This window comes from Urocampus carinirostris, chromosome 12, assembly GCF_059441175.1.
Source record: "Urocampus carinirostris isolate Australia breed hairy pipefish chromosome 12, RoL_Ucar_1.0, whole genome shotgun sequence".
Classification (NCBI taxonomy): Eukaryota; Metazoa; Chordata; class Actinopteri; order Syngnathiformes; family Syngnathidae; genus Urocampus; species Urocampus carinirostris.
In genome coordinates, this window is record NC_142360.1 from 29,507,080 (window position 1) to 29,532,592 (window position 25,513).

At 38.2% G+C, this 25,513-nt stretch overlaps 1 protein-coding gene and 1 pseudogene across 2 annotated transcripts in view; both read right to left on the reverse strand.

Annotated features, from left to right (window-relative positions):
• The window catches only part of shroom2a (shroom family member 2a), a 43,353-nt gene extending 19,207 nt beyond the window's left edge, over positions 1-24,146 (reverse strand). For both annotated transcript variants that reach the window (XM_088349735.1, XM_088349734.1), the window contains exons 1-3: positions 23,868-24,146; positions 18,583-18,803; positions 7,529-7,677 (exon numbers count right to left, since the gene is read on the reverse strand). In XM_088349735.1, coding sequence (XP_088205861.1) covers positions 7,529-7,677; positions 18,583-18,798 — 365 coding nt within the window. In that variant the 5' untranslated portion in view covers positions 18,799-18,803; positions 23,868-24,146. The remainder of the gene's footprint in view (positions 1-7,528; positions 7,678-18,582; positions 18,804-23,867) is intronic.
• Positions 24,147-24,879: 733 nt separating this feature from the next.
• On the reverse strand, positions 24,880-25,026 carry LOC148355458 (U2 spliceosomal RNA; annotated as a pseudogene).
• Positions 25,027-25,513: the final 487 nt, after the last annotated feature.

Genomic DNA, 25,513 nt, shown 5'->3' on the forward strand with positions numbered 1-25,513 from the left:
AAGCCCTCCACACCAATCCCTGAAGATTAATTTATTTTGCATAAGATAAATCTAGTTGATCATGGCTTAACCTTAATAAGGTGTGACCCTGTAAAATAATGAAAACAGCCATGTATTAGGGTCATAAACCGAATACAGGCTGGCTAACACGAAATATGTAAGTTTTGACTTACCCAACAGGAGGCTGCACAATCCCAACTACGGCAACATTGAGAGCAACAAAGTAACAACGAAAAGCATCGTGGCTCAATTGGCACCCATGAAAATACACAAGTTGACGGCAAACTTTCAAAAAAAGAAATGGAGACTCCCCTTGCAACTGGGGAGTTTTCTTAGCCCAGGGAGGGGGAGTTTGCAGGCAAGACTAAGAAGATGAAGAGGAGGAGGAAGGTAGCCATTGTCCAGTACCCTGGAAGCCATTCCCCTCTTGGAGATTCTGTACCTTATTGGCTCAAGAGTGACTAATATGCTAATGTTTGGATAAAATGGAGGAGACCCCCTACCCTCACCCAGAGTTGTGAGGCGGATGTGCATTTCTGCTATCACTATAGCAACCGGTTGATCTCAAGAGTGCACCCCACTTCCAGAAAGCCTGGATAATGAGCTTTGCAAGCAATTGGGGTGATGGCAACAAAGTGGATACACAGAGCAATATTAGGTTTGAAAGTATTTCGCTTTTGCCACAGCACAGTGATCCTTAATACTTTAAGGCTTGCAATGTACAAACTGACATGTTTACTGAAATGTCTTTGTTGGGAATGTGACTCAGTTCATGAACTAAAAAAACAAGTAATCAACAGTCAATTTAGTAATCTTTTGAGCTAATTGTTTAAACTTACTGTGTGCATTTGTGTATAATGTGCACTCCTAATTTTCTTCTAGAAAAAAATGGGTATTAAATGTTATTTTACTTTTTCTCAGCTCAGAACTAAGCATTGTGGGTGGCAAACATTGAATACGTGCGGCCATGATTAAATAATTTATTGACAGCTATGAAAACAATAGCAATATATGAATGTATATGTTTTTTTTAAAATACAATATTTGTATTCAATGTCCTTCAAAATCCGATTCATCATTAGATACACCAAAGAGGTGTTTCCCTCGCCATACTTTTTTACGTTTATTCATATCTCTCATGACGACTTTCCATTCTCTAATAGTCATCTCTGGTACAGTGAATACAAAAATTGACCATAAGATCAAATTATAATGAATTTTCATATGTCCGCTATAGAATTCCGACTCCCCTTCACATGAACGCGAACTCAGACAAAAAAAAAAGCAATCATTGTCAATATAATGAGTTTACCAAGACATTCACACGAACATCACTAACACCGGAGGCGACCCATATAGCTAAATGCTATTATACAGCTAAAAGCTATAATATTCACAACCAGGGGCGATTTTGGGTTCAGAGCTTTGAGGGTGCTACACACGCAGACTGTCATTTCACTTTCCCTTTACACCAACATCCACATACAAACATATTTTAGTCATTCAACATATGAATTCAATCATTTAAATAAGTAATACATAGTAAATACAGTGGGACCTCGGTTATCGCGGTTAATGGGGACCAAAAAACCACCCGCGATAAGTGAAAATAAGCAAAGTAGCGGCGCACCTTAAAAAAAAAAAAAAAAAATAAAAAAAAAAAAAAAAATATATATATATATATATATATATATATATATATCTCATCTCATCTCATCAGCTGCACTGCTTATCCTCAGTAGGGTCGCGGGGGTGCTGGAGCCCATCCCAGCAATCATCGGGCAGTGGGCAGGGGACACCCTGAACTGGTTGCCAGCCAATCGCAGGGCACACAGGGACAGACAACACGCTCGCTCATTCGCACCTAGGGACAATTTGGACCGGCCAATCCACCTGAAATGCATGTCTTTGGAATGTGGGAGGAAACCGGAGTGCCTGGAGGAAACCCACGCAAGCACGGGGAGAATCATTATAAAAATGTCTCAACATTTGTCATGAAGATGTATTCATGTTTAAATAAGGCATAGATTATACAGTATAAACATGGCTAAGTATTAGCGTGATCATTACCTGTTTTAGTAACCTGAGCTCGCCTCCTTGGATTTCAAATGATCTAGGGAATAAAAACACCCCCAAAACAAGTGATAAAAAGATAAAAGTGAAGAAAGAAAAAGTCTATTAACGAATGCGTTGAATACACTGAAGGGACATGCGCTCATCGCTTGAAGTACCTCGACCTTGAGGCAAACAATTTTAAGAAATCCACTTAGAAGTGGAATTCGGCAGAGCACATTCCAAACATGCTGCATGGGCTTATTAACAAAAAACAAAGAGCTGTAAATGCCAGCCCTCCCTGGCAATTGCATGCTGTGTGCATGTGTCCAACAAGCTTTTCCAGGTAGAACTGGGTGATGGACTGAACCCCTCCTGGAAACATGGCCCAAATGGGAAATCATTCAATTATTTGTACTATTAACCAAAAAAGCAGCAAATGGGTCAGTGCACTTCCACAATAATGCCAGAAGAGGGAAGCCAACTACTACAGAGAATAGTGAGACTTCACGTTGTAAAAACGATTTCAGAGTTGCTTGGATATGATGAGACACCCTCCATAAGAGAGAGAGGAAAAAAGAAGGAATCGAGAACAATTGAGCCCAAGGTACTTCCATCTGGTCAGTTGGCGTTAAAATCTACTGAAGTAAAGACATCGGACGTAAATTCACTTAACACACGAGCATCAATCAGACTTTTGAGCCTTGAGACAATGTAGTGTATCAATAGATCTATCGGACAATCAAATTTATCTGGAACAACTCCTGAAAAAATATCGCAAAATGACTAAATTGTTTCAAGGTCTCATCTGAGGGTCTACTAATGATAAGCAAAGTTCTTACAATCCAAGTAAAAATAGCATACATTTGTTTTTCATTGAAAAGTCAAGGCAATATTGCGAGATAGATAGATAGACAGATAGACAGATAGACAGATAGATAGATAGATAGATAGATAGATACTTTATTCATCCCCATAGGGAAATTCACACTTCGCACTATAGTACATGCCAACCTAATTTATTTTTTTTAAGCGAAACTGGCTTCTGTGTTGGGATTTCAAAATCCAGGGCTTAATCGATTTTTCCATTTGTGAGTCATGGAAGTCTACTACCATGCATTGTAAGCTCACGCTCAATGACAGAAAACCCAAATGTTTCAAAAATTCGTGTCATTGTCTATAATGGATGAGGCTAGGCAAATTTAGTTGCAATCAAATAAAATCTTGCTCTGGTTCATTTTGGAGGAATCCCCAGAAAGGGCAACCCATTTTATTCCGCTAAGCTAAATTGGTTTTGAAGGGTTGTATTTTAAAAAAAGAGGCTAGGGAAAGAAATAAAATGGCCACTTGAATAACTAAATATCAACTCTTGAGCTTTATTTTTTGACAGGTCTGGTTATGAGACAGAACTGTCAAATTCACCAAGATTTCATATAAATGTGCTTGCAGAATTTAATGTACATGTACTCTAAACGGTTTTAAACCTAGTGACTAGTCACATTGAAGTGGCACACCGGCATAAAGCCTGGAATTGTTATGTTGGGACATGTTGCACAGATGCTGAAATGTTAACCGCGCCTTTATATTTTACAACGCGTGTGGCTCCCTGGAGTAGAGCTACATCAACAATACCAGTTTCATCATTGCCTAATATTACTGTTAAAAGATGGCCGCACCTAAACCGGGAGCAGGCTCCAACAGCTTCCTGTTCAACATGATCCTCAAACTAATACAGATAATGATGCTACACTTGTCAAGTCCTTCAAGTTTTTGATATTATAATGGGGGCACAAAAATACTTAACAAACGAAACAAAAGTCAATTCTAGGACACAGACAGGGAGCAGGAAGGAAACCGACACTCCCAGATGGTTTTGAGGCCGTTGAAAACACAATAAGAACAATGGGGTTGTGTCTGCAGGAAACATCTTTCTTCATTTAGCGCGGCAAAGGCGACAATTAGCAGATGCACACTTGAAGACTTCTACTGCGATGTGTTTAAAACAACCACTCACATTATTTCACAACAATGCTATTAATTGCAAATGAGCAGCAACATGCATGGGCCTGATCACTGCCACATAAGTATATATTCATTCAGGTGTGGTAGACTCAGGAGCCATATTACAGAGTTTCAACATAGATAATTTTAGAGGACAAAGTGTGACTGCTAGTTACACTTCTACTACTTGAGCAAATACTGCACAACTGAGCATCGCGGATGTCGTCATTCCTGTTGACATCGGGGCGCGACATAAAACTTGTTAATGAATTTTCTCCATAACTCACTTCCTTTCGATACGAACTCACATCCTTTCGATACGATGGCATCGATAGGGCATCAGCTGGCAGCAGAGAAGTACCGTTAAATGTTATTCAGAAGTCTACGTAGGCACAACTGTGAAGCAGTAGGTTTTTAGTGCATTAAAAAGAATAATCCACAATCAACAATCCACAATAAATAAATGAAGGAATGATTAAAATTTATGAGTCCTAATTGTCCCTTGGTATAAGTGCAGGTGAATTCTGTGCATGTCCTGTGATTGGCAGGCAACCAATTCAGGGCGTCTCCTGCTCAATACACGCCAACAAGCACCCTGAGACCCTCGTAAGGATAAGGGGTAGGACAAAAATGAATTACCGTATTTTCCGCACTATAAGGCGCACCTAAAAGCTGACCATGCGCCTTATAATACAGTGCGCCTTATTTATGGATCAATATTAAGTCGCAAAGTCTTGCAACTAATGCAGCAGCCGCCGACTAGATTTTCCCCCGAACGCAAAGTAGTCCGCGGTGTATGCTGGGATTTATTTGCCAGCGTTTCATTGGCTAACCAATGTGTCAATCATCAGTTGAATCGATCACTATTGGCTAAAGTTATTCGGAGGTAAAGGGGGCGGATCCTTTTTATCATTTACAGGCTCGCATAGGCTAAAGGGGCAAAACAAAGCCTGCAATTGGCTGAAAAAGATGAATGTGAATAGCAAGTTGGGTTGACGGCATAGAGAAAACAGTATTTTACTATTCTGTACTGTATTTGTAAATATTTTACTCTCCTGGATTTACTACACTCACGTATATAAGAGGACCATGGTTGCACATTATTATTGAACACAACGACTTCGGTGAGCTACTCCGGCTATATATTTTCCCTGTATCTTGTTTCAGACTGAACTCGATGTTTCTGTGATAAGCGGTGCAGATAATGGATGGAATGGAGTGTCTATTTTTAAATTAAACTCAATTCCAAGTGTTTATTGTCATATATACAGTAAAGTTGCGAGCGAAAAAGAAAATAGAAACTAAGGAATGGTTGGCATTTCTTGAATCCCAAGTCTTTAACCTTCCGAATGATATTTGGAACGATGCATTTGAGTGACATCGTACAGACACCGCATCCGCACGTGTCTACGACACGTATTTGCTTGTTTGCAAGCTTTGGGAATGTTAAGGGGGTGATAAGTTTGACTGAACTATCTGACTGTTTTGTCGACGTTCCCATTGTAGCGCCTTATAATTTGGTGCGTCTTATGTATGTCAAATATAAAACCAAAAACAATTTTTTCAGGGTGCTCCTTATAACCCGATGCGCCTTATAGTGCGGAAAGTACGGTAATGAAGATTAAAAATGTAATGTAAAATAATTTAATTGAAAATATATATATTTTATTAATCTGCAGAGGGGAATCACTAAATTTAGCTTCACTATTACTCAACAAGTACAAAGAAACACATTAAGGATTTTCCTGGAGTAAATACACTCGGTAGTGAGTTGTATACAACATACTAAGTACCCTTTACTTGAGTATTTAGTAACAAAAAAAATGTACTTCTCCATTCTGTTTCCACTCAAAGAGTGTTTGCTTGCTTTGACAATAACGGAGAATGGCCTTCCTTATATGGCAAGCATCGTCTGAGGCTTATTACGTTCCAATATACGAGACAATGCAGGGAGGCAGGCAAAGTGACAGGTAGACAAAGCACTCATGGGCTGTTTGTCGGAAGCAGCTGACGAATAAGTTAGGAGCTTGAATTAGATATGAAAGAGAATTTCGCGGTGTCAAGAGAGTGAAGAGGTAACACACAAAGGTGCCAGAATACTTATTTCTGTTCTTAATAAGGTTGGGTGGATCGATCCAAATATCAATATTATCGATACTGAGCGGGTACTTAGATCGGATACTCTTGTTGTGGGATCGATCGTCTTCCCATTTTACCTATCACTTATAAAACTGTTAGTGTATTTTAAGATTAGATAGAGATAGATAAATACTTTATTCATCCCCGAAGGGAAATTCACATTTCCAGCAGCATCCTGAGCTGAGAACAATACAATAATAAAGCAAAAATAATACAATATACAAATACCCAGTGTGACGTGCAAATGCCCACTGTAGCGTGTTATATAGAATATCTAAATAGTGCTACACAGAATACATATTGCAATAAAATTCGGTAATATGCAATGTAGGTGGTGTGCTTTAATGTGGGCTTTTACTCTGCGGAGCCACGTTTCCGTAAAGCAAAGCAAGCTGCACTCCCTGTATACATACTTTATAACTTTCAAATTAGATTGATTTGTGTTAATACATGATTTGCATTACTGACTTTACAAAATATTGTGAAATGGAAAATAATGTAGTTGTCATGTTGACTTTGTAAAAATGGTATTTTTGTTACACTACTGCTTTTTTTGGTCTGGCTCTCTTGACTTTTGTTCTGAAACAACTTGTCGTGGAAGTACTTTATTTTATACTGTTAAAGTTTGCGTTGTAGTAATTTAATAAAAAAACAGAACATTTTAGTGCCTAAAATCTCTGAGCTGTGTTTAACGTAATCATCAACTAACTCAAAGGAAGATAAGTTCAATTATTCAATGATCATGAAACTGTTGAAATAGAGATATAGTTATTTTCTATAATGTTAAACTTTGCATTTAGCGCCTACTATCTCTGTGCCTTGTTTATCATAATCATCAACTAACTCAAAGGAAAAGAGGTTCACTTATTCAATGATGATAACATTTCCAAACAAAAAGATTTGGTATCGGATCATTATCGATACTAGCGTGTATTTACTTGGATCGAATCGATACCAAAATTCCCAGTAACGGCACCCCTAGGTCATAAACAGAAGTAAAGAATCAAAATGAATTGTCTCCAAAGAAGTCAATTATTAAGTACTTTTACTTGGACACAACTGGATTTTTCCCATCACAGTTCGAGCAGAGTCCGAAAGCTGCGTTAGTTTTTTCACGGTATGATGTCACCCTCAACTTGTCTTCCTTGACAGCACCGGAAAGCCGCGTCACAAAAGCGCAACCTCAGCGAGACCCCACCAAACAGGATCATCCGGCTCGCAAGAAACTCGACGGTGGTGGCGGAAATCCTGCAGCGAGTGCGTTTAAGGGAGCTCCTCTTTCCCTCGCCTCGTTTTTGTTGCCGGGAGCTGTTGCCATGACCGCACCCCCCCTTACCTTTTCACCATGAGACTGAGTGTCCGGTGGGAGCCTTTGACCAAGCAGATTGCCTCCTGCCTGAAGCCGCTCAGGGGAATCTCGTTAATGTTGACAAGCTCATCTCCCGCCTGCAGGCCCACAGCTGCCGCTTTGCTGGCCTCCTCTACCTGAGACATAAACACACATTTCAGCAGTTAACACAGGACATGATTTGATACAATGATTTCCATTCTCATATTCATGATAAGATCTCGTATAAAATACGATGGGATTCAAATTGTCTAGATTCGTGTTTACACATTCCCACATTTGCAAAGTAAAGTGCTGTCTGACTTGTGTTGACTTTGGCGTGTGACTATTAATTGACAATTGACGTAGGTCGACAAAAATCGATAACAGAAAAAGTCGAAAATGAATTTCATTGTCAACTGTTGTCACCAGACACGTTTTTCCAATAGAGAGCGCCATCTGTACTTGAATATAATCTCTGCCGGGAGTCACGCTTGCGCAATAGCCAATTGTGTTCCTGTCTTAAGCGCCAATGAAATCATACAAAAATGGCAGCGTAAACATCAACTACGCATACCAAAATGTTTTGGAGAATTTTAGGGTGGATACGGCCAATATAAAGACCTCTTGCAAAGTTTGCAAAGCAGATGATGTCGATGATGATAAAGTCGGCGTTTATCATGGCGGTAGATCGGTGACACAGAAACATTTAAAGAGCTCATCAGCCAGTTGAACAAAACTGAGTCTGACTTGTGCAGGTGAGATTGAAGTAACATTCAAGCCGATGTGATTTTGATGACATGTATTGTACATTTTATACGAGTGTATTTCGCTATAAAATAGCCTGAGCATTACACCAGACTGTGCCTTACTATCGAATCTGAAATTAAATGCATGCAGTCCGAAGAACAAACGTCACTTGTTAAAACGGTTTGATGCCAAACCGTCGAGAATCAATACATATTTATGTGACAGACTTTGCTTTTGACTACTGAATGTACAGTACTTCACAAAATGGACATCATATTTGTTTTATTTACTGTTCTACTGCCACTCAAGTGCTTCATTTTGGTTTAGAGGAATAAATGTTTACTTGATTTCAATCTATTATTTGCCTGTCCTCCAATATGGACAGAGGTTTATCCATGGATTTGTGTCTACTGATCGAGCACAGTGCCGGATTGGTTTTAGATTTTTATTTGAATTTTTTACGAATCTGGAGTATGTTAAAGTATATTTTTTTCATTTTACCCATTTTTCCCGTGTTTATTATAAGTTGCCACATAAATAAATCAACGTCATGCTAAGTTTACGAAAAAAAAAGAATGAGCCGTTATTTGACTCATCGTTTCTATAGTCTGTGACTAGTCGACTGTTAAAATGGTCTTTAGTTGCTGCCCTAGACTAAGATCATAACTCAATTAACATCAATATAATTTTTGTTTCTTTTAATCAAATATTTATAATTTATTGACATGAGCCTAAGCATTTCAAATTCAGCACCTCTCTAGTATGCTTCACTTCAAACTGATGATGCAGGTTGTTGACACTGTTGTATGCTTTTGAATAACTTACTTGCTATAGTCATGTTTTCTACAACTGTTACGTGACAGTGGTGTCTCTTAGCGATGGATTCAATAAAGTAAAGTCTGGAATACCCCAATACTTACTGTGTGTGGCCTGCAACCATGTGCTACATGTGTTTAAGATTTAAAAAGTCTTAACTAAAGAGAGTTAAAAGAAGGTCAACTCAATGTTTTAATGTCTGTCAAACATCGGTTGCGTGTCTGATGGCAGACACCTGGAAGAAGACATCTAACGAACACGAGGTCAGCCAGCAGTGATATTTTTGAAATAAAAAAGGTGGTAAAACTAAACCAACTTAAAGTAGTATTCATAACTGTATACCTAAATTTGCTAATGTAAAAATAATGTATTATTAAATTGTTGTTGTTTTTTTAAAATCATAGCACTGGTTATCAAGTACCAACAGAGTTGGATGTGCTAAACACTATTTTATTCTTCACCACATTACCACACCAAGATCTGCAGCTGATTATCAGTGAACAGACAGGCCTTGGGGAGGTTGTGGATGACTCAATAATAAAGGCATGTGTACATTTAAAGAACATTACGTGGTCTTTATACTCATGGTGAGAGCCCAGATAACGACCGAACATCTTGGCTTCTTTTCATCCTTCATTCCGCTACGGGACAAGGTAAGGGTAGGCGTTTTTAGAGGCTGGCCTGGTTCCCGACTTGGGCCCGATATGGTCATGTATTCTGTGGAAGAGCCTGAATCGATGGCAGAGGCATTCTTGGTGGATTGCACGCTGCCAACTGCAAAACAGTGCTTTGGATATATTTAACCGTGGTACTTAAACATAAAACAAACACGGTTTGACGAGTCCAATAGCAGCAGTTGCACGATCAAAGCAGGCTACTTTTCAATTCTATGAAATTTTGGAGCTTAATTTTGGCTTTTGGTGGCTACGCCATCCAGATGTGTTAATGTAAAACTGGGGACTCATTTCTGGCACTGACACACAGTAATAGACCCAACTTAACTTGGGGGATTCTGACAAAGACCAGAGTAAGGCTATTAGTACCACTAAAGCCTTGTTTGCTGTACTACAGAGTGTTTGGAATTTCAGTCCTTTTTCAAATCAATCTTTGCGATTGCAAAACACAGTATTAGGACAGCATATGAATTGATGTTTTTTCTGTGAGCATTTTGAATTTAAGTTAAAATATTGTGTAGAAAGACATTAAAATTCTCATTCTAACATTTCCTTGTTTATTATAGCTGGCTGACTAACAGACCCGCATTACAAAATTTCTTCAGAGCAAAATTTACTTTCTTACACAAATAGAGTTCAGTATCAGGTAAAGGAGCTTGATGGCTGTCCAACATTTAGTAGAGTTAATGCTATCCAAGGTAAGCTTTCCGAACAATATTGATTTATTTCATGGCTGATGAAATCAACAAACTCTTGGAACAAGTTTTCTGTTCAGGCAAAGTCATAAGAGCTGCATTGTAACTCAGCCTATCAACAATAGCTTGATTCTGGATTCTTCAGAGAGTATTAAAGCTTTGCCCGTGCAGACCTGCAGTACCAAGAAGATTTTGGTTCGTATGAGTTATAGCTGTCTAGCTATCGCACGACTAAAAACTGTTCTCCCGTAGCTTACTGAAGATATTATTTGAAGTAAATAATCGTGCAAAATGTTTATGCGGCACAACTTAACTCCTGGAGTACAGCTTGGGAATCGTTAACGTCCTAGACAAATCATAACAACATATAGAATTTAGGTATACTGATAGGAGTGTCTACCATAGAAAAATGGGTGTAAAGGGCATGTTTTAAGAGCATTTTGGGGCTTTTTTAATACCTTGCCAAAATGTTTTACAACACAGAGAGTAAGGGTCATTTGAGTGAAGATTAATCACTGCCCTCAGTCGCCATCCTGAAGAGCTCTAATTAGTATGTTCACTAAATGGTTTACACGGTTTTACGCACATGTAACTGTTGGTAGTAAAACACATTCCTATATGGGGACACAGAACGAGGTGTTATAAAAAGGCCTCTAGGCTGCACAATGGTTTGGCCTTCATTTCTTCCAAACACGTAAATATACTAAGAATGTGGCTAACAGTTCAAGCGAGAGGCCAAACAAAAATAAAGGCTGATTCTCTGGGAGATTTATAGCTCCTTTTCTAAACAGTTCACGCTGCGTTCACCTAATCAGCGCAAGCCACATAGCACGTCTTTTGTTGACGCTCTTCCTCTGAGCTCCAATCAGTCAATGTGCAGCTATCCTGGATGACCATGAAAATAGTCTCCTGGAGGGGACGCCAGGGGAAGGATGTGGTGAGGGGATGAAGGGAAGGAACATGGACTTTCTGCTGACAAGACGTCCTTGTCTTCAGGGGTGAGGGTGACACCAAACCTCACTATGGTTGGGCATCGGTTTGGTTGACACCAGTGTTCCCTCTAAGCCGCGCGCGTGCGCAATTGCGCACTGCTCGCACATTCTCAGCGCACAAGAAAATCTAGCCGGCGCACAAAAATCAGGGCTCAAAATTACTAATTAAGAAGCGACTCAAGTCAAAGTTACAGTGCATGAATGTAAAAATACACAAGTTCCCCTGACGTTGTGTCCTAAAAGCGGTATTTTGAAGTCGAATCGAAGGAGAACGAAGTTGAGTAAAGTTAGTAGAGTTTGTCAGGGAACCGGCTTCTTCGGCTCGGCTCACTAAAAGGAACCGGCTCTTTCGGGTCCTAAACGGCTCTTCGGGTTGTTTTTGCTTCTTTAATCCCAACATGACCAAATATTATGTAAAATAATGCACAAAATTACTTGAAGGAGGGGGGAATAGAACAAAAAAGAAAAAATACCAAAATGAAAAAGTAGTGAAAAGCTGAGAAAAAAAGAAACAAAAGGAAGAGAAAAAAGAAGGAAACATTTAGAAAAAAGCCAGAAAAATAGAAAAGAAGAAATGTAGGAAAAAAGTAAATAGAGAACAAAAAGAAAAAAGTAACAGCTGGGAGAAGAAACACAATGAGATTTTTTTTTAATAATTTAAAAAAAAAGTAGAAAAAAACAGAAAGAAGAAGAAAAAGTTTGTCTAGCATTCAAATAATTTCCAATTATATCAAGTGAATCTTGTTGCCAACATTCTACTTCCACTAAAAAATGTGATTAAGTACAGTTCTGTATCTTACAACCGACTAAATAAGCCCCCAAAAATGTTAATATTATACAACAAAATATATCAGGAAATGAAAAGAAATGGATATCTTGTGAAAGAATTGTAAGAACAAACGACGTTTGTAGGCCGTACAACCTTTGCAATAGTACATAAGTCAATTCATTCAAAAGAGAAAAATAATTTTGCATTGCCGGAAACTCAGCAAAATGTAACTTGATGTCAAGTTTTGAACACGTTTGATAATGGATTAGTTGCCACACTTGGGATTGCTGTTGCTCACTGTTGTTTCAAGCTTTGCTCACAGACTTCGTGTGAACGCTCAGACCCGTGGAAAATTAGAGGGAACATTGGTTGACACTTTATACACCATGCTTGAAAAAAATCTACAACAAAAATCAATTCCAACATTTTTTTAAGAGCTTTGCCTCAGAGTTGCAGGGAAACAATGGAAGTCCATCCAAGTTAACATTCAGCAAAAGGTGGCTTCAGTTTTACTGTAAACTGGAAGTAATTGAACTTAATAAGGACAATGATTTCTCAAAGTGCAAAAGTTGAGAGTAAGCACCATTGAAATCCCGAATACCCAATAAATTCATCTAAACCTGGCAAAGCAGTAGGATCAAATATAAAAAAATAATTAAAAAAAAAAAAAAAAAGAGTCATATTTCAATCCATAAATTAACTTAATCCTTTGTTTGTTTGATATAATTTTGTAAGGGTCTCATTCTGTGGAGTCAGATTTATCTATATAAAAATAATGTACAGTATAATTTAGTCAACGAAGAATAAGCCCCCGTTTATCATTGTTTTTCTTCAATATTGTTATCCTCTGATTTATTACCGTAAATTCCGGACTATAAGCCGCTACTTTTTCCCCAAACTTTCAACCCTGCGGCTTATTCAGTGATGCGGCCAATTTATGTAACTTTTCTAATGGCCGCCAGCGGCGCTAGAGTACAAAAGGTAAGATTTAGACCGGTGGAATATATGCGCCGAGGAAAACTGCAACTTCTTGGCTTGACTAGCGGCGAGAAATCTTTCACTAAAACTGGCCGCATGCGAAAGGCAACTTTTTCGCAAGTCTGCCAGTGGATCCTGACAGCGTGGGGCAGCATCAAAAAATCCACCATCACCAAGGGGTTCCGAAAAGCCGTGACGGAGAGGAGGGCACACCAGCAACAGTAACAGCGCGAGTGAGGCTGTCTATATGACACTGTTTCTTTCCGACACTGAGGAAGACGACTTTGATGGCTTCAGTTGTAAGGAGGAAAATGAGGAAGGTTTACCGTGATTTTTACAAGTACGGTATGTTTTTTTAACAGACCCAATTACTGTGTTGCGAGCGTGTTGCTAGCGTGTTGCTACCTGTCACAGGCACCGTTTGGGATGAAAGTTGCATTATTATTATTAAAGCTTTAAAAACTCTCTCGGTGTACCGTCTTTTTTTGTAAATATGTGTAACCATGTATAATATGTATTTGCAACTGTCTATTTTTGTAATGTATTTATTTTTTATTTATTTTGGACACTTATTCTGATATCTTTTGGACGGGCGAATTAAAAAGAAGGGGCGTAACAAACGCGGGCTGACGGGAAGTGGGGACCGGTAAAGGTGAATGTTTATGGACACGGCGGACAATAGTGGATATATATTTTTCCCACCCTTACCTTTGGAAATATACACTTTTTTCTTTGGATTACTTTCAACGGGACCTGGACTCTGCCGGTCTGCATCAAACCTTAAGTACCGGTATCATTTTACGTTCATTTAGCCGGCTATGATTTTTTGACTGTGTACTTTAATGAAGGATATTCAGTTACAATCGCGAGACTTAAAAGTCAGGTCTGGGTTAATTTTTTGTTACATTTTTTTTATGTGGGTGTAAGTACAAAATCCGTTTTCCTCTTGAAATGTGGTGGGTGCGGCTTATAATCAGGTGCGCTTTATAGTCCGGAATTTACGGTACTTTAACATTTTTACACGACACTTGATTAGAAACATTTTTGCAGCTGTAGTTAATACTTAGAGGACTGCATGTCCAGGTATTTAGTATAAGAATTAAGTCATGGATAAGGTAAAACCCATTAGTAAAAGAAATAATTTCGGGATAGTAAATCTATTTATGGTAATGCTTGTGTTGATGGTTGAAAATACTTGAGTGGAAGACATTCAAAACAGATCACAATAAACGGCAAAAACGTTCAAAACATAGATCACTTGTTAAACCTCAATAGCTATATCAGGAAAAAGTATTTACAAAGTTTTAATAAGAAATACGGTTACATGTTTTTTTCCCAGAACAGTGGATTGCATATATTCACCTACGGCAACTATCTGGAAAAAATCCCTGTGATAAACAGGGCTTGAATCTTTTTTATTGAGACACATGGTCCACATAAATTAAGAATCCATATCTCCTCTTGAGTTTAGTAATGACGATAAGAACATTGAAAAAATATTTACTGAATTCTAAAGGCGAGTGCTGCATATTTTCTCCTCTCATGATATGAACTCTTTAAAGATGTGAAGTAAAAGTCCCAAACCGCTCCACCACAATCATAACTCCTATATGATTGATCGTTTGCGTGCAGTGTACTGTATTTTCATAGAGTCTTGAGGTTTTTCATAGTGTCTTGAGGTTGACATGGCCTAAAATAAACCATTTCTTAAATTGTTGAAATCTGCCAAACCAGAAAAATAATCTACCATGAGCCCCGTTCGATGTGTGATCCTGCAAAGCCTCCATACAAAGGATACTGTAATGAATCCAATGTGTTTGAAGCGCTCGTGATATATCACAGCGTGTGATAAGACAGCCGCTGCGCTGTGCAACACAATGTACACCCACAAAACGCAAACGTATGCACAGGGCGGCGTACCCAGCTGTGTCGTGTAAAACGGGATTATTTAAGTTTATCATGAGTGAGGACTTTTAAGGCTGCCAAGACCCCGCGCATTACCTGAGTCATGACAGGAATGTTGAGAATTTTAATTAGATCCAGGAAAACGATCCCCCGAAACCTCTTCACATACTGTAGGCCATTGTGTGTGTATATATATATATATATATATATATATATATATATATATATATATATATAATACACTACATACAGGCATCTTCTTATACATACAAAAAATAAGAATACTATAATTCCTTTGTAGAAATTATGAATGTCTTGTCTTTCTATAGAAGAATCATAATGACCAAATACAAAAGCTGTGATGCACTTTGTTTTATGAAGAAGAACATACATTCTGATTGAGTTGGCTGCATATACCGTAACTAAAAACATACATCGACAAAGTATGAAATGTGATATTTTCTAGACATGCGTGCATAAGAGACTCGCTTACAACTGTGGGCAGAACACAATAAAGTGGTGATATGAAAGTAAATACATGCTGGTGGAAAACACATTACAACTATGGAGGGATGCATCCTCTTTTATTCATCTTTATTTAAACACAAAAAAATGGATAAACTTGTCTCTGTATCTACTAAAGGTATCAGATATCTGATATTGGCTTACCCTTGGTACCATGAGCCAGCTTTTTGCAGTACAGTACAGCAAGGCACTCTGACATCTGAGCCAAACATTTTTCCTCAGAGGGCCACTTTGACTTTATTTTTAATTACAAAGCACACACCACAATGCATGTTTTCTGTTCTTTTTTTTTAACATAAAGCCAATTAGGTGCTTGTTCAGCTACAAAAATTGTACATTTTTATGAAAACAAAAACCGTTTTTACTAACAAAATAGAACAATTTTTAAAAACAGGTTTTATTTCAGTTTAAGTTTCATGCAAAGTGCAGCAGGGTCTTAGACAACCCTGTCTTGGCACATTATTACTAAGTGTATGAAATGTACAAAATAAACAAAATTGGTAATGCACAGCTAGAAAAATAATACAACATACTATTTTGCAGTACGTTTATAAACAATAGTGACTTTTAGCCTGCACAAATAGTTTTATTAAATGTAAGTAATGAATAATTTTTCGCATTTTTTTTGTCACATTTCAACAGACTGTGCAACTGATTCTGGTTTGGCCAGCATTGGGGTATAATACATGAAACAAATAGGTAAACAATACATGGAGACATATCTCAGTTCCTCTGACAGGTGCTTTAACATCCTTTTTTGAAGAGGACAAACCATATATGCTTATTTGGCTGTATTATTAGTAAACATATCTCACATTTGAGGAAAACGGTCACTCAAATGTCAACAAATGATTAATTTATCACTGTACAGGGTAGGTTGACATTTTGCCAGTTTCCTCTTTAGCTACTGTGGAGTATCCATGTGGTAATGAAAGATTAACAGCAAAACGGAGCAAACAAACGGCAGCTTTGCTGTTTATTTTACACAGTGACATATTAAGTTCCCTAAAGGAACACTTTTAAATGTTAAGTTGGTGGCAAGAAAATAAAAAAATGAAAACACCTGAAACTCACTGCCACCACTCAAGGCTTGAACTTTGGACCTCTTCTGGGTCAATGCAGGAATGACAGATGCAACTCAAACAGGTGATGGCGTTCTAGCACCAGGAATTCAGCCTTTCAGTGAGTCCTTGCATGGTAAATGATTACACAGGCAACATTGAAGCATATATTGCACTAGGACAGGAACTGCCTGGAGTCTTCATTGTAGCAACATGCTGGCCCCATATGCATTAGCGCTCAACTGCGCGTACTATAAAGACGATGCAAATGCGCCGCATGAAATGCTCCCCCTACTTTTGCTGTCAACCCTGATTTATATCTTTGTTGTTTTAACTTTTAGGAGGATTTAAAAAATGTTCTTCCTTGGTTAATTAACTGGTAGGCAAATCAAATCTTCTAAATACAAGTAGCATCCCAGCGAAATGATTGGCTGGTCTTCTTCACCTTCTTTGTCACCTGAATGATGGTCTGGAACTTGCGTTTTCATTGCATTAGCGTCCCCATATCCTCCGGTGTTCGGGTGGTGTAGTTATAGTTGAAATCACCGAACATTTATTCATTTATTAAGGTAAAATTATATCACTATAGTGATCGTTATCGTTTTCTTGCCCAGGCCTGCTATATACCAAAAAGCACACACAAATCGTCCAAATCGCCCAAAATCACACCTCCTCCCGAGCTTCATGCTTGGTCCCTCAAATCAAGTTAATTGGTCGGGCTCAGACTGGGTCAGGCTTTAGTACCTTTGGGCCCGGGTCGGGCTGGATTTCTTTTAGGCCCGATCTTACCTCTAACACATATTAAAAGAATTCAGTTATAGGACAATCAGTTCCGCTCATATTTTTCTTTCATTCAGTGATTGTTGGAAATAATCAATAGGATACTGATAAGAAGAAACAAGACCCTTGCAACACCGACAACCTCAGATGCATCATGTGCAACAGAGAGTCAGTCATATAAAAAACTGAGAAAAAAAATGCCTCTTTTGATCTACAGCTTACACCAGGGGTCGTGAATGTGTGGCTCGTGAGCCAGCATTGGCTTTTTTGTGAGTTCATCTGGCTCGGATATAAAATTATTTTAGCGCCTTAAGGACGGGAATACAACACTGCATTTGCACCACTATTGGCAGGAGCACTGTAGGGATTTTCTACCTTTAAGGCTGGTAAGAAGAAACGTCATTACGATTTTTTTTGTTTTTAGCCAATGAGTAGAATTAGAATAAACATGCGAGTTTTTACTAATCCTGGAGATTTTTTTAAGCGTTTAAATTTTGCAAGTAAAGAAAAAAAAAGACAAATGATCAACTACGCGCTTCTGGCGGAGGGAGAAAAATGTCAAGGGACATTTGTAGATATGAGACACAGGCTCGACCTTCATATTTGTCTGTGTATTTTATGAAATCATCAAACGTCCCACAGTGAATTAAAATGCTTTGAAGAATTAGACTTTGTCTGGAGATGAGGGCTAGCAGGTTTGTTTTATTTTGTCAACAAAAATATTGTGTGGCTCTCAATTAAAAAAAATATTTTGCATTCATGGCTCTTTTCGTCCAAAAGTTCCCATCGCCTGGCTTGCACCCTCAACTGAGCCTTTTATTGTTAGGACTAGAGTTAGCGCAAAGAAAAGCTGCTCCAAAAGAAAGAAGAGGCAACACCACACCAAGTCAGTAGGTATAAAAAAAAACAAAAAAAACACTCAAAAGGCAGCACTCTATCATCTAGCTGCACATCTAAACAACCATGGAGTTTTTTTAAACAAACCTTGTGGAGTTAATTGAGCCAGGTCAGGGAAAATAATTGAATATTTAAGTTACTGTATCGCTTTGCTAGTCCTTTAAAATACAGTTTTATAACATAAAATCCAATCAACTTATCAATGCTGCGGGCAGTCTTACCTTGGTGATGAGCAGGGGCTCTCGATGCTCCAGCCCACCACGGAGCGTGAACCCCCATGGCGCGCCTCCAGAAAGTGAAACTTCCAAGAACCTGTAGGCACCTTCTCCATCTCGTGCCCTGGAATCTGAGTCTCCTGTGTTTGTGATGACATGCCACTGGTGGCCACCACCCCCGTCTATGTATTGTGGCTCTTTCTTGTATTGCTCAGAGTCCATGTTGCCTTTAAGGGAAATGAATAAGCAAGAGGGACAGGAATGATTATGAGCTTTCATTACCTTAAAACCTATTGATGATGTCATACATACTATACTTCCGAGGGCAAAGGGTTGAACTTAATTCATTCAGGAGACAAACCATTTTTGTTTGGCTTAGGGCAGTGGTGTCAAAGTCAAACAGACGGAAGAGCCCCCCCCCCCTCCCTCAAAAAAAATTAAGATACACGCGGCGGGCCAGACTGATCAAATGTTGACATTTTCTTAAATGACGCAAATAGTCTAGTGAACCTAATTGAACCTACTGAAAAGCTAAAACAATGAATTCCAATATGATAAGGAAACGCAATATTTTCCCATAGCGTTGAGTAATATTAAATTTTCAACGGGCACAAGACACATTTCTTTGCTATATAAATCAACATTATACAAACATTAAATAAAAGAAGCAGACATTATTCAGGCACCATCAGTAGCCTATATTTTAGCAAAAGTAGGCTCAAAAAACAATAGCAACGTCCTATAGTGCACTAAATTACAATACAATAAAGTGCAAGGACAAGAACAGACAGTGAACACTAATACACAACGATTCCTGTTTTATGATACAATAATGAATCAAGATAATCTCAACGGCTGAACAAAACGTTCCCTGGGGCAGAATGGGGCCCAGAGGCTCCCTGTCAGTTTAAGATGTGATTTAAAGGTTTTGTTGCTATTATACAAAATGATGCATGGACTTGCCCCCCCCCCATATCCAAGATTCATTTTCCCACAAGTTCAAGCTCGGAGGCTTCACTCGGAAAATGCTGGTCTACTAGTGTTCCCAAGAGCCAAGAAAAAATTTGCAGGTTCGAGAGCATTCTCCATTCGGGACCCAGTGCTGTGGAAGGCTCTGCCCTCTGAGAATCGATCTGCAACCTCAGTTGAACTGTTTAAATCTAGGCTTAAAACACACTTGTATTCTGAATGACCTATTTTTATGTTGATGATGTCCATGTATTGTTTGTTGATGCCCTTGCAACATATATTGCAGCCTGGTCATCTTGGAAGGGGTATTACCGCATGTCCGTCCGCTTCTCAAGGTTTCTTCATTTCATCATGCTAGGATTTTGAGTTTTTCCCTTGCCCTCTTGTAGGTTTTAGATCAGGGGTGGTATAATAAAAGTCTGTAGTCTGTACAGCCCTTAGAGATTTCTTGTGATACAAATCAGGGGTATACAAATCAACATTACTTGACTTGACACAAACCTTTACTTTGACATTAGTGGCCTAGGGAAAGCAGGAGGCCATGGTCAAAAAGGTTAATGACGATTGTCGTATTTGACAGTGAAAAATAGATATTCTTTAAAGTATAAACTTTGTAAGTACTTCAAAAGCTTTCCTAAAAGCAACAAATGAGATACAAAAACATTTCTTGATAACGTTGAGAATTCGTTTTTACTAAAGAGAGAAAACATTGTCAACCATTTGTCAGTTTATAGGAGCTGGGAGCTTTAAAATTATCATCCAGAATATATCTATCTGCCAATTAAGGTCAAATTCATACAAATATTATATTTATGATTGTGATTTATTCAAACGAACAGTTTGTATTATCTATCACATACTTGTGGTAGAAAATCATTAATTAAAAAAAACAATGAGTTGAAATAAATTAACTTTTGTTAAAACAGGCATTATTTTAAATACTCTTGGGACGAGAAATTTGTTTCTATTTTATGTAACATAAGCCTTACTTAGTGGTACTGACATAATTGTATGCCATCATTCTGCTACGAGTACCCTTCCATCCCCCCCAAAAAAAGCCTGTAAAAGTCTTGGCAAAACATTTGAAGAAAAATTGTGCCTTTTAGTCACTTTGAGTCAGGAATTTATATTTTTTTCTTGTGCTTTTTAACACTCGTTTCCGGTTGCATGATACGATACAGCGACATTTAGTGGTTAAGTAATACACACTGTTCCTTTAAATAAATTAGTAATTTGAAGGGCAGATGGCAAGACACACATCTAACATAGTACCATTTCGGTGAGCACTGTAGCATTGAATTGGAACATAGTAACCTTTCTTTTTGAGTCTGTTAGTTTTACAATACAGAAGTAAATAAATTGAATTTATATTTGTATTTTAAAAGACATACTTCAGTTCCAGTATTAGAGTACTGCAATTTTTCTAATATAGGGCGCACCAGATTAGAAAGCGCCCTTTGAAAAATAGTCTTCTGTGAAGTATTTTGACACTAAACTTTAAAGTGCATACAATTAAAACTACTTTTAGAGTCAGTGTTTAACAAAAAAGCATCAGGGAATTTCTAAAATATATATTTTTCAAAGAACATTAACTATTAATACAAAATCTGGTCTCACCACTAAAATGGATTGATGCATTCATAAAGGGTAACCCATACCTGTCAACCTGTACAATTTTGCCGTACAAAGTACGTTTATGATGCATTTTAAGACGTGTACGACGTACAAGAAAATATGTACGGAAAAACGCAAATTTGTCAATTATGGGTACCATCCGGTATACACCGACTATCACGAAGCGGCAAATCAAATTGTAAATGGTCTGCATTTATATAGCGCTCAAGTCAATGAAGACTTCCCAAAGCGCTTTACAATGTGCTTCACACACCAATAGCGGCTGTGCAGCCATGCAAGGCACCAACCTGCTTATTGGGGGCATTAGGGATGCAGTGTCTTGCCCAAGGACACTTCGACATATAACACGGAGGAGCCGGGAATCCAACCTGCGATCTCTTGATCCAAGAGCGCTCTACCTCCTGAGCTAATGCCGCCCTATCAATCAAGTCAAACGAGTTCGCCGCGGTATCCTATATCTCGGAATCGGGTTTTTTTCTTTGCAAACGAAGCGAGCGGTTTGATGCTACTGTGCGCATGCATCTGCCGGCTCGGATTTCATGTGGTAGTTATGTAGTGAAAGGAAGTCCGTCTCTTTTTAGAGAACCGGCTTTTTCGGCTCAACTCACTAAAGAGGCCGGTGTTGTGCCGAGAAATGCATCCCTGCCGAGATTTGCATCCCCTGGCTACTATAACCACTTTGACCTCGTTTTATCTCACTTTTCGGGAATGTAATGGCGAAAATATAACAAAAAACACTTCGTCTTGCATTTGTTGGGAATGTAATACAACTTAATCCATTCCGTCTTTGTATTCGTTGTGAATGTAATCGAACGGTAATGCACATCGTATATGAATCACTTTTGACAACTGTTATGCACTCTACCATAAAGCTTATTATGCTGAAATAAGCTTTATGGTAGAGTGCATAACAGTTTTAATACGAGCGATTTGAGTAGAAAAAGGCAAAATTACCTGCTCAATAGGGATTTATATACGGTGTGCATTAGCGTTCGATTACATTCACAACAAATACAAGACGGAATGGTTTAAGTTGTATTACATTCCCAACAAATGCAGACGAAGGGGTTTTGGTTATATGTTCGCCATTACATTCCTGAAAAGTGATATAAAAGTGAGATAAAACGAGGTAAAAGTGGTTATAGTAGCCAGGGGATGCAAATCTCGGCAGGGATGCATTTCTCGGCACAACACCGGCTCTCAAACGGCTTACTTGCTTTGATGCATTATATTATGGATCATTTTTGTTGTATAAAGAAGTTAAGAAAAAAAGGAAGTATGAAAGGAGAACATGAAAAAAGACAAGTTTGTGGTTATCCCTTTAATCAGTATATTACCAACAATAATTTAATGCAGAAAATGAATTTATAATTTGAATAAGAAACTTAATTATATTAGCATGTATTTTTTCCTTCTACAGTGAACGTCCAAGCGACTTCATTTTTGAACTTTTTTTAATAATAAACCTCATTCATGTCGAGCAACTCAGGATCTCACAACAAAATGTTAATTAACAATATATATGACATAACGAAACACATGTTAAACTACAAAAATAAACATGTTTGAAAAAAAATGGTGTAAGATTATTTTCTATTTTGTAAGGGAAAATACAACATTTTGTAAGGGCATGGAGCATGTAGCTAGGACCTTGACTCAGCCTCTTGGCTGGGAGCAAGTGTCTCGGCCTCTTGGCTTTGTAGTGTATTATGGTTTGACCTATAATTGATAAAGAATATAGAACAATAAACCTCTACAAAATCCCCCACCAAATATGCTAATAAAAGGTAAAAGAAACTAAATATGAATAAAATGATGACTCACAACACGTGGTAAGCTTTCTCTCCTGGCTTTGATCTCTTTGATCCCCGGCAAAACTAACATAAAATGCGACAGAAACAAAATGAAAATAAATCCAAACAGCTTGCCAACATCATTTTTGCCGTTCCATGTGTTCCGTTACTCCCCAAGCCTGCACAAAATTTAGTCAATTTATTCATATTTAGTTTATTCTGTCTTTTATTAGCATATTTGCATTATGTGTTCTGTGTAGCACTATTTAGTTACTCTATATAACATGCTAAAGTGGGCATTTGCACGTCACACTGGGTATTTGTATATTGTATTCTTTTGGCTTTATTATTGTATTGTACTCAGCTCAGGGATGCTGCTGGAAATGTGAATTTCCCTTAGGGGATGAATAAAGTATCTATCTATCTATCTATCTATCTATTTGGTATTGGAGTAATCCAAAAGTAATTGAAAGTAATCAAGATAAGTAACCCTACCCAACCCTGAGCATTTCACTGTAATTATGCATTTCCAATTGCATTCACCGTACTTTTGCTTGTTTATAGGGATCTTAATACACGTTTAGATCAAAAGAATTCAACACTGGAAACTATTTGTTGATATCACATTCCATGTTTATTTTTCTTGAACTATGCAAGCCTAATCACGAACAGTTTTGCTAGTGTTTTAACACCTGTTGTCATCGTCCAGACGGCAACGTAATGCTCTTAGCAAAACAAAGTCCAAACACAAAGAACGGGGAGACCATCTTGTCCGGCAATAAACTCCAACATTCACCTCAAAACAAACTCCTTGCCTCTTAGTCGAAGGTTAAATAAAATACTGTTTAAAGTTTTCCTCCAAGACGAACGTGTTGTTTAAAAGCGTCGCCTTACCTGGGAATGCAACTTGTGAATCAACCGGTGGGCGATCTTGGACCGTCCCGTATCGTAGCCCGCTTACTTAGTCAGTTCGGACGGGTTGCGGTTGACTGTTTAGGCATACTTCATTTTAAGTTTCTATGTCTTTTGTGTCGCCGTTCCAACACGTCGCTGGACAAAATAATGTGCGAGAGGCTTGTTCGGTTGTCTGGCGACTCTTAAGCGGCAGCATCCGCCGACACATTCATCCACTCACACATAGAGTGTAACTGAGGTAGCTCATTTAGCTTTAGCAACCCCGCTCGGCCACCGTAGGACTTGAATACGTTGCATTGGTGACCTCTATCGGCAGGTAGTGGGATATTTGCATTCCTGTTTAACTGGTGGGTGGGTGGATTCCTTCACCACCTGGGTCGTAGGGGCATTAAAGTTAAGCGGAAAATAGCCTGTGCTTAATCGAGGAAAATATGATATTTACAATTGTGGTGGATTTTCGAAATTCCAACATATACTTAAATGGTAAATTAATTGAAATTATTTTTTTCTTTATTGATTTATAAGCAGGGTTGGGGAGGGTTACTTTAACTGGATTACTTTCAATGACTTTTGGATGACTCCAATACCAAATATGCTAATAAAAACTAAATATGAATAAAATGAATCAATTTTGTGCAGGCTTGGGGAGTAACGGAATACACGGAACGGCAAAAATGATGTTGGGAAGCTGTTTTGATTTATTTTCATTTCGTTTCTGTCGCATTTTATGTTAGTTTTGCCGGAGATCAAAGAGATCAAAGCCAGGAGAGAAAGCTTACCACGTGTTGTGAGTCATCATTTTATTCATATTTAGTTTCTTTTGTCTTTTATTGGCATATTTGGTGGGGGATTTTGTAGAGGTTTATTGTTCTATATTCTTTATCAATTATAGGTCAAATCATAATACACTACAAAGCCAAGAGGCCGAGACACTTGCTCCCAGCCAAGAGGCTGAGTCAAGGTCCTAGCTACAGGGCCAAGCAGCGATCAGTGCGTATGCACCGTTCCCGGAGGTACTGCAATACCAGGCCGATGCGCAGAGTGGACAGAGCAAGCTCTTATTCCATCTCCCAATTGCAAAAATGAACTCACAGGTTACGGTACTGCCGATGGCCTTCAAGAAACTAGCAGAAGATAGTACACCAATCCGGAACCACTATTAATGGAGTAATCCAAAAGTAATTGAAAGTAATCAAGTTAAAGTAACCCTACCCAACCCTGTTTATAAGATGTTTTCATACCTGTCAAGCTCCAGGGCTCCATGCCCATACAGATGTTGTATTTTCCCTTACAAAATACAAAATAATCTTACAACATTTTTTTAACGTGTTTATTCATGTAGTTTAACATGTGTACATGTGTTTCGTTATTTCATTTATATTGTTAATTAACATTTTGTTGTGAGATACTGAAGTAGCGGCGCGCCTTAAAATTTTTTTTAAAAATCCTTAAAAAAAAAATCTTTTAAATTTTATCATTATTATTTTTTAGACCCGGTTAATGGGGACCAAAACCACCCACAAAAAGTAAAAATCTGCGAAGTAGCGACGCCCCTTCAAAAATGCTAAAAAAAAAAACCTTTTTTTTAAAAAAATTATTTTATTCTATTATTGTTATTTTTAGAC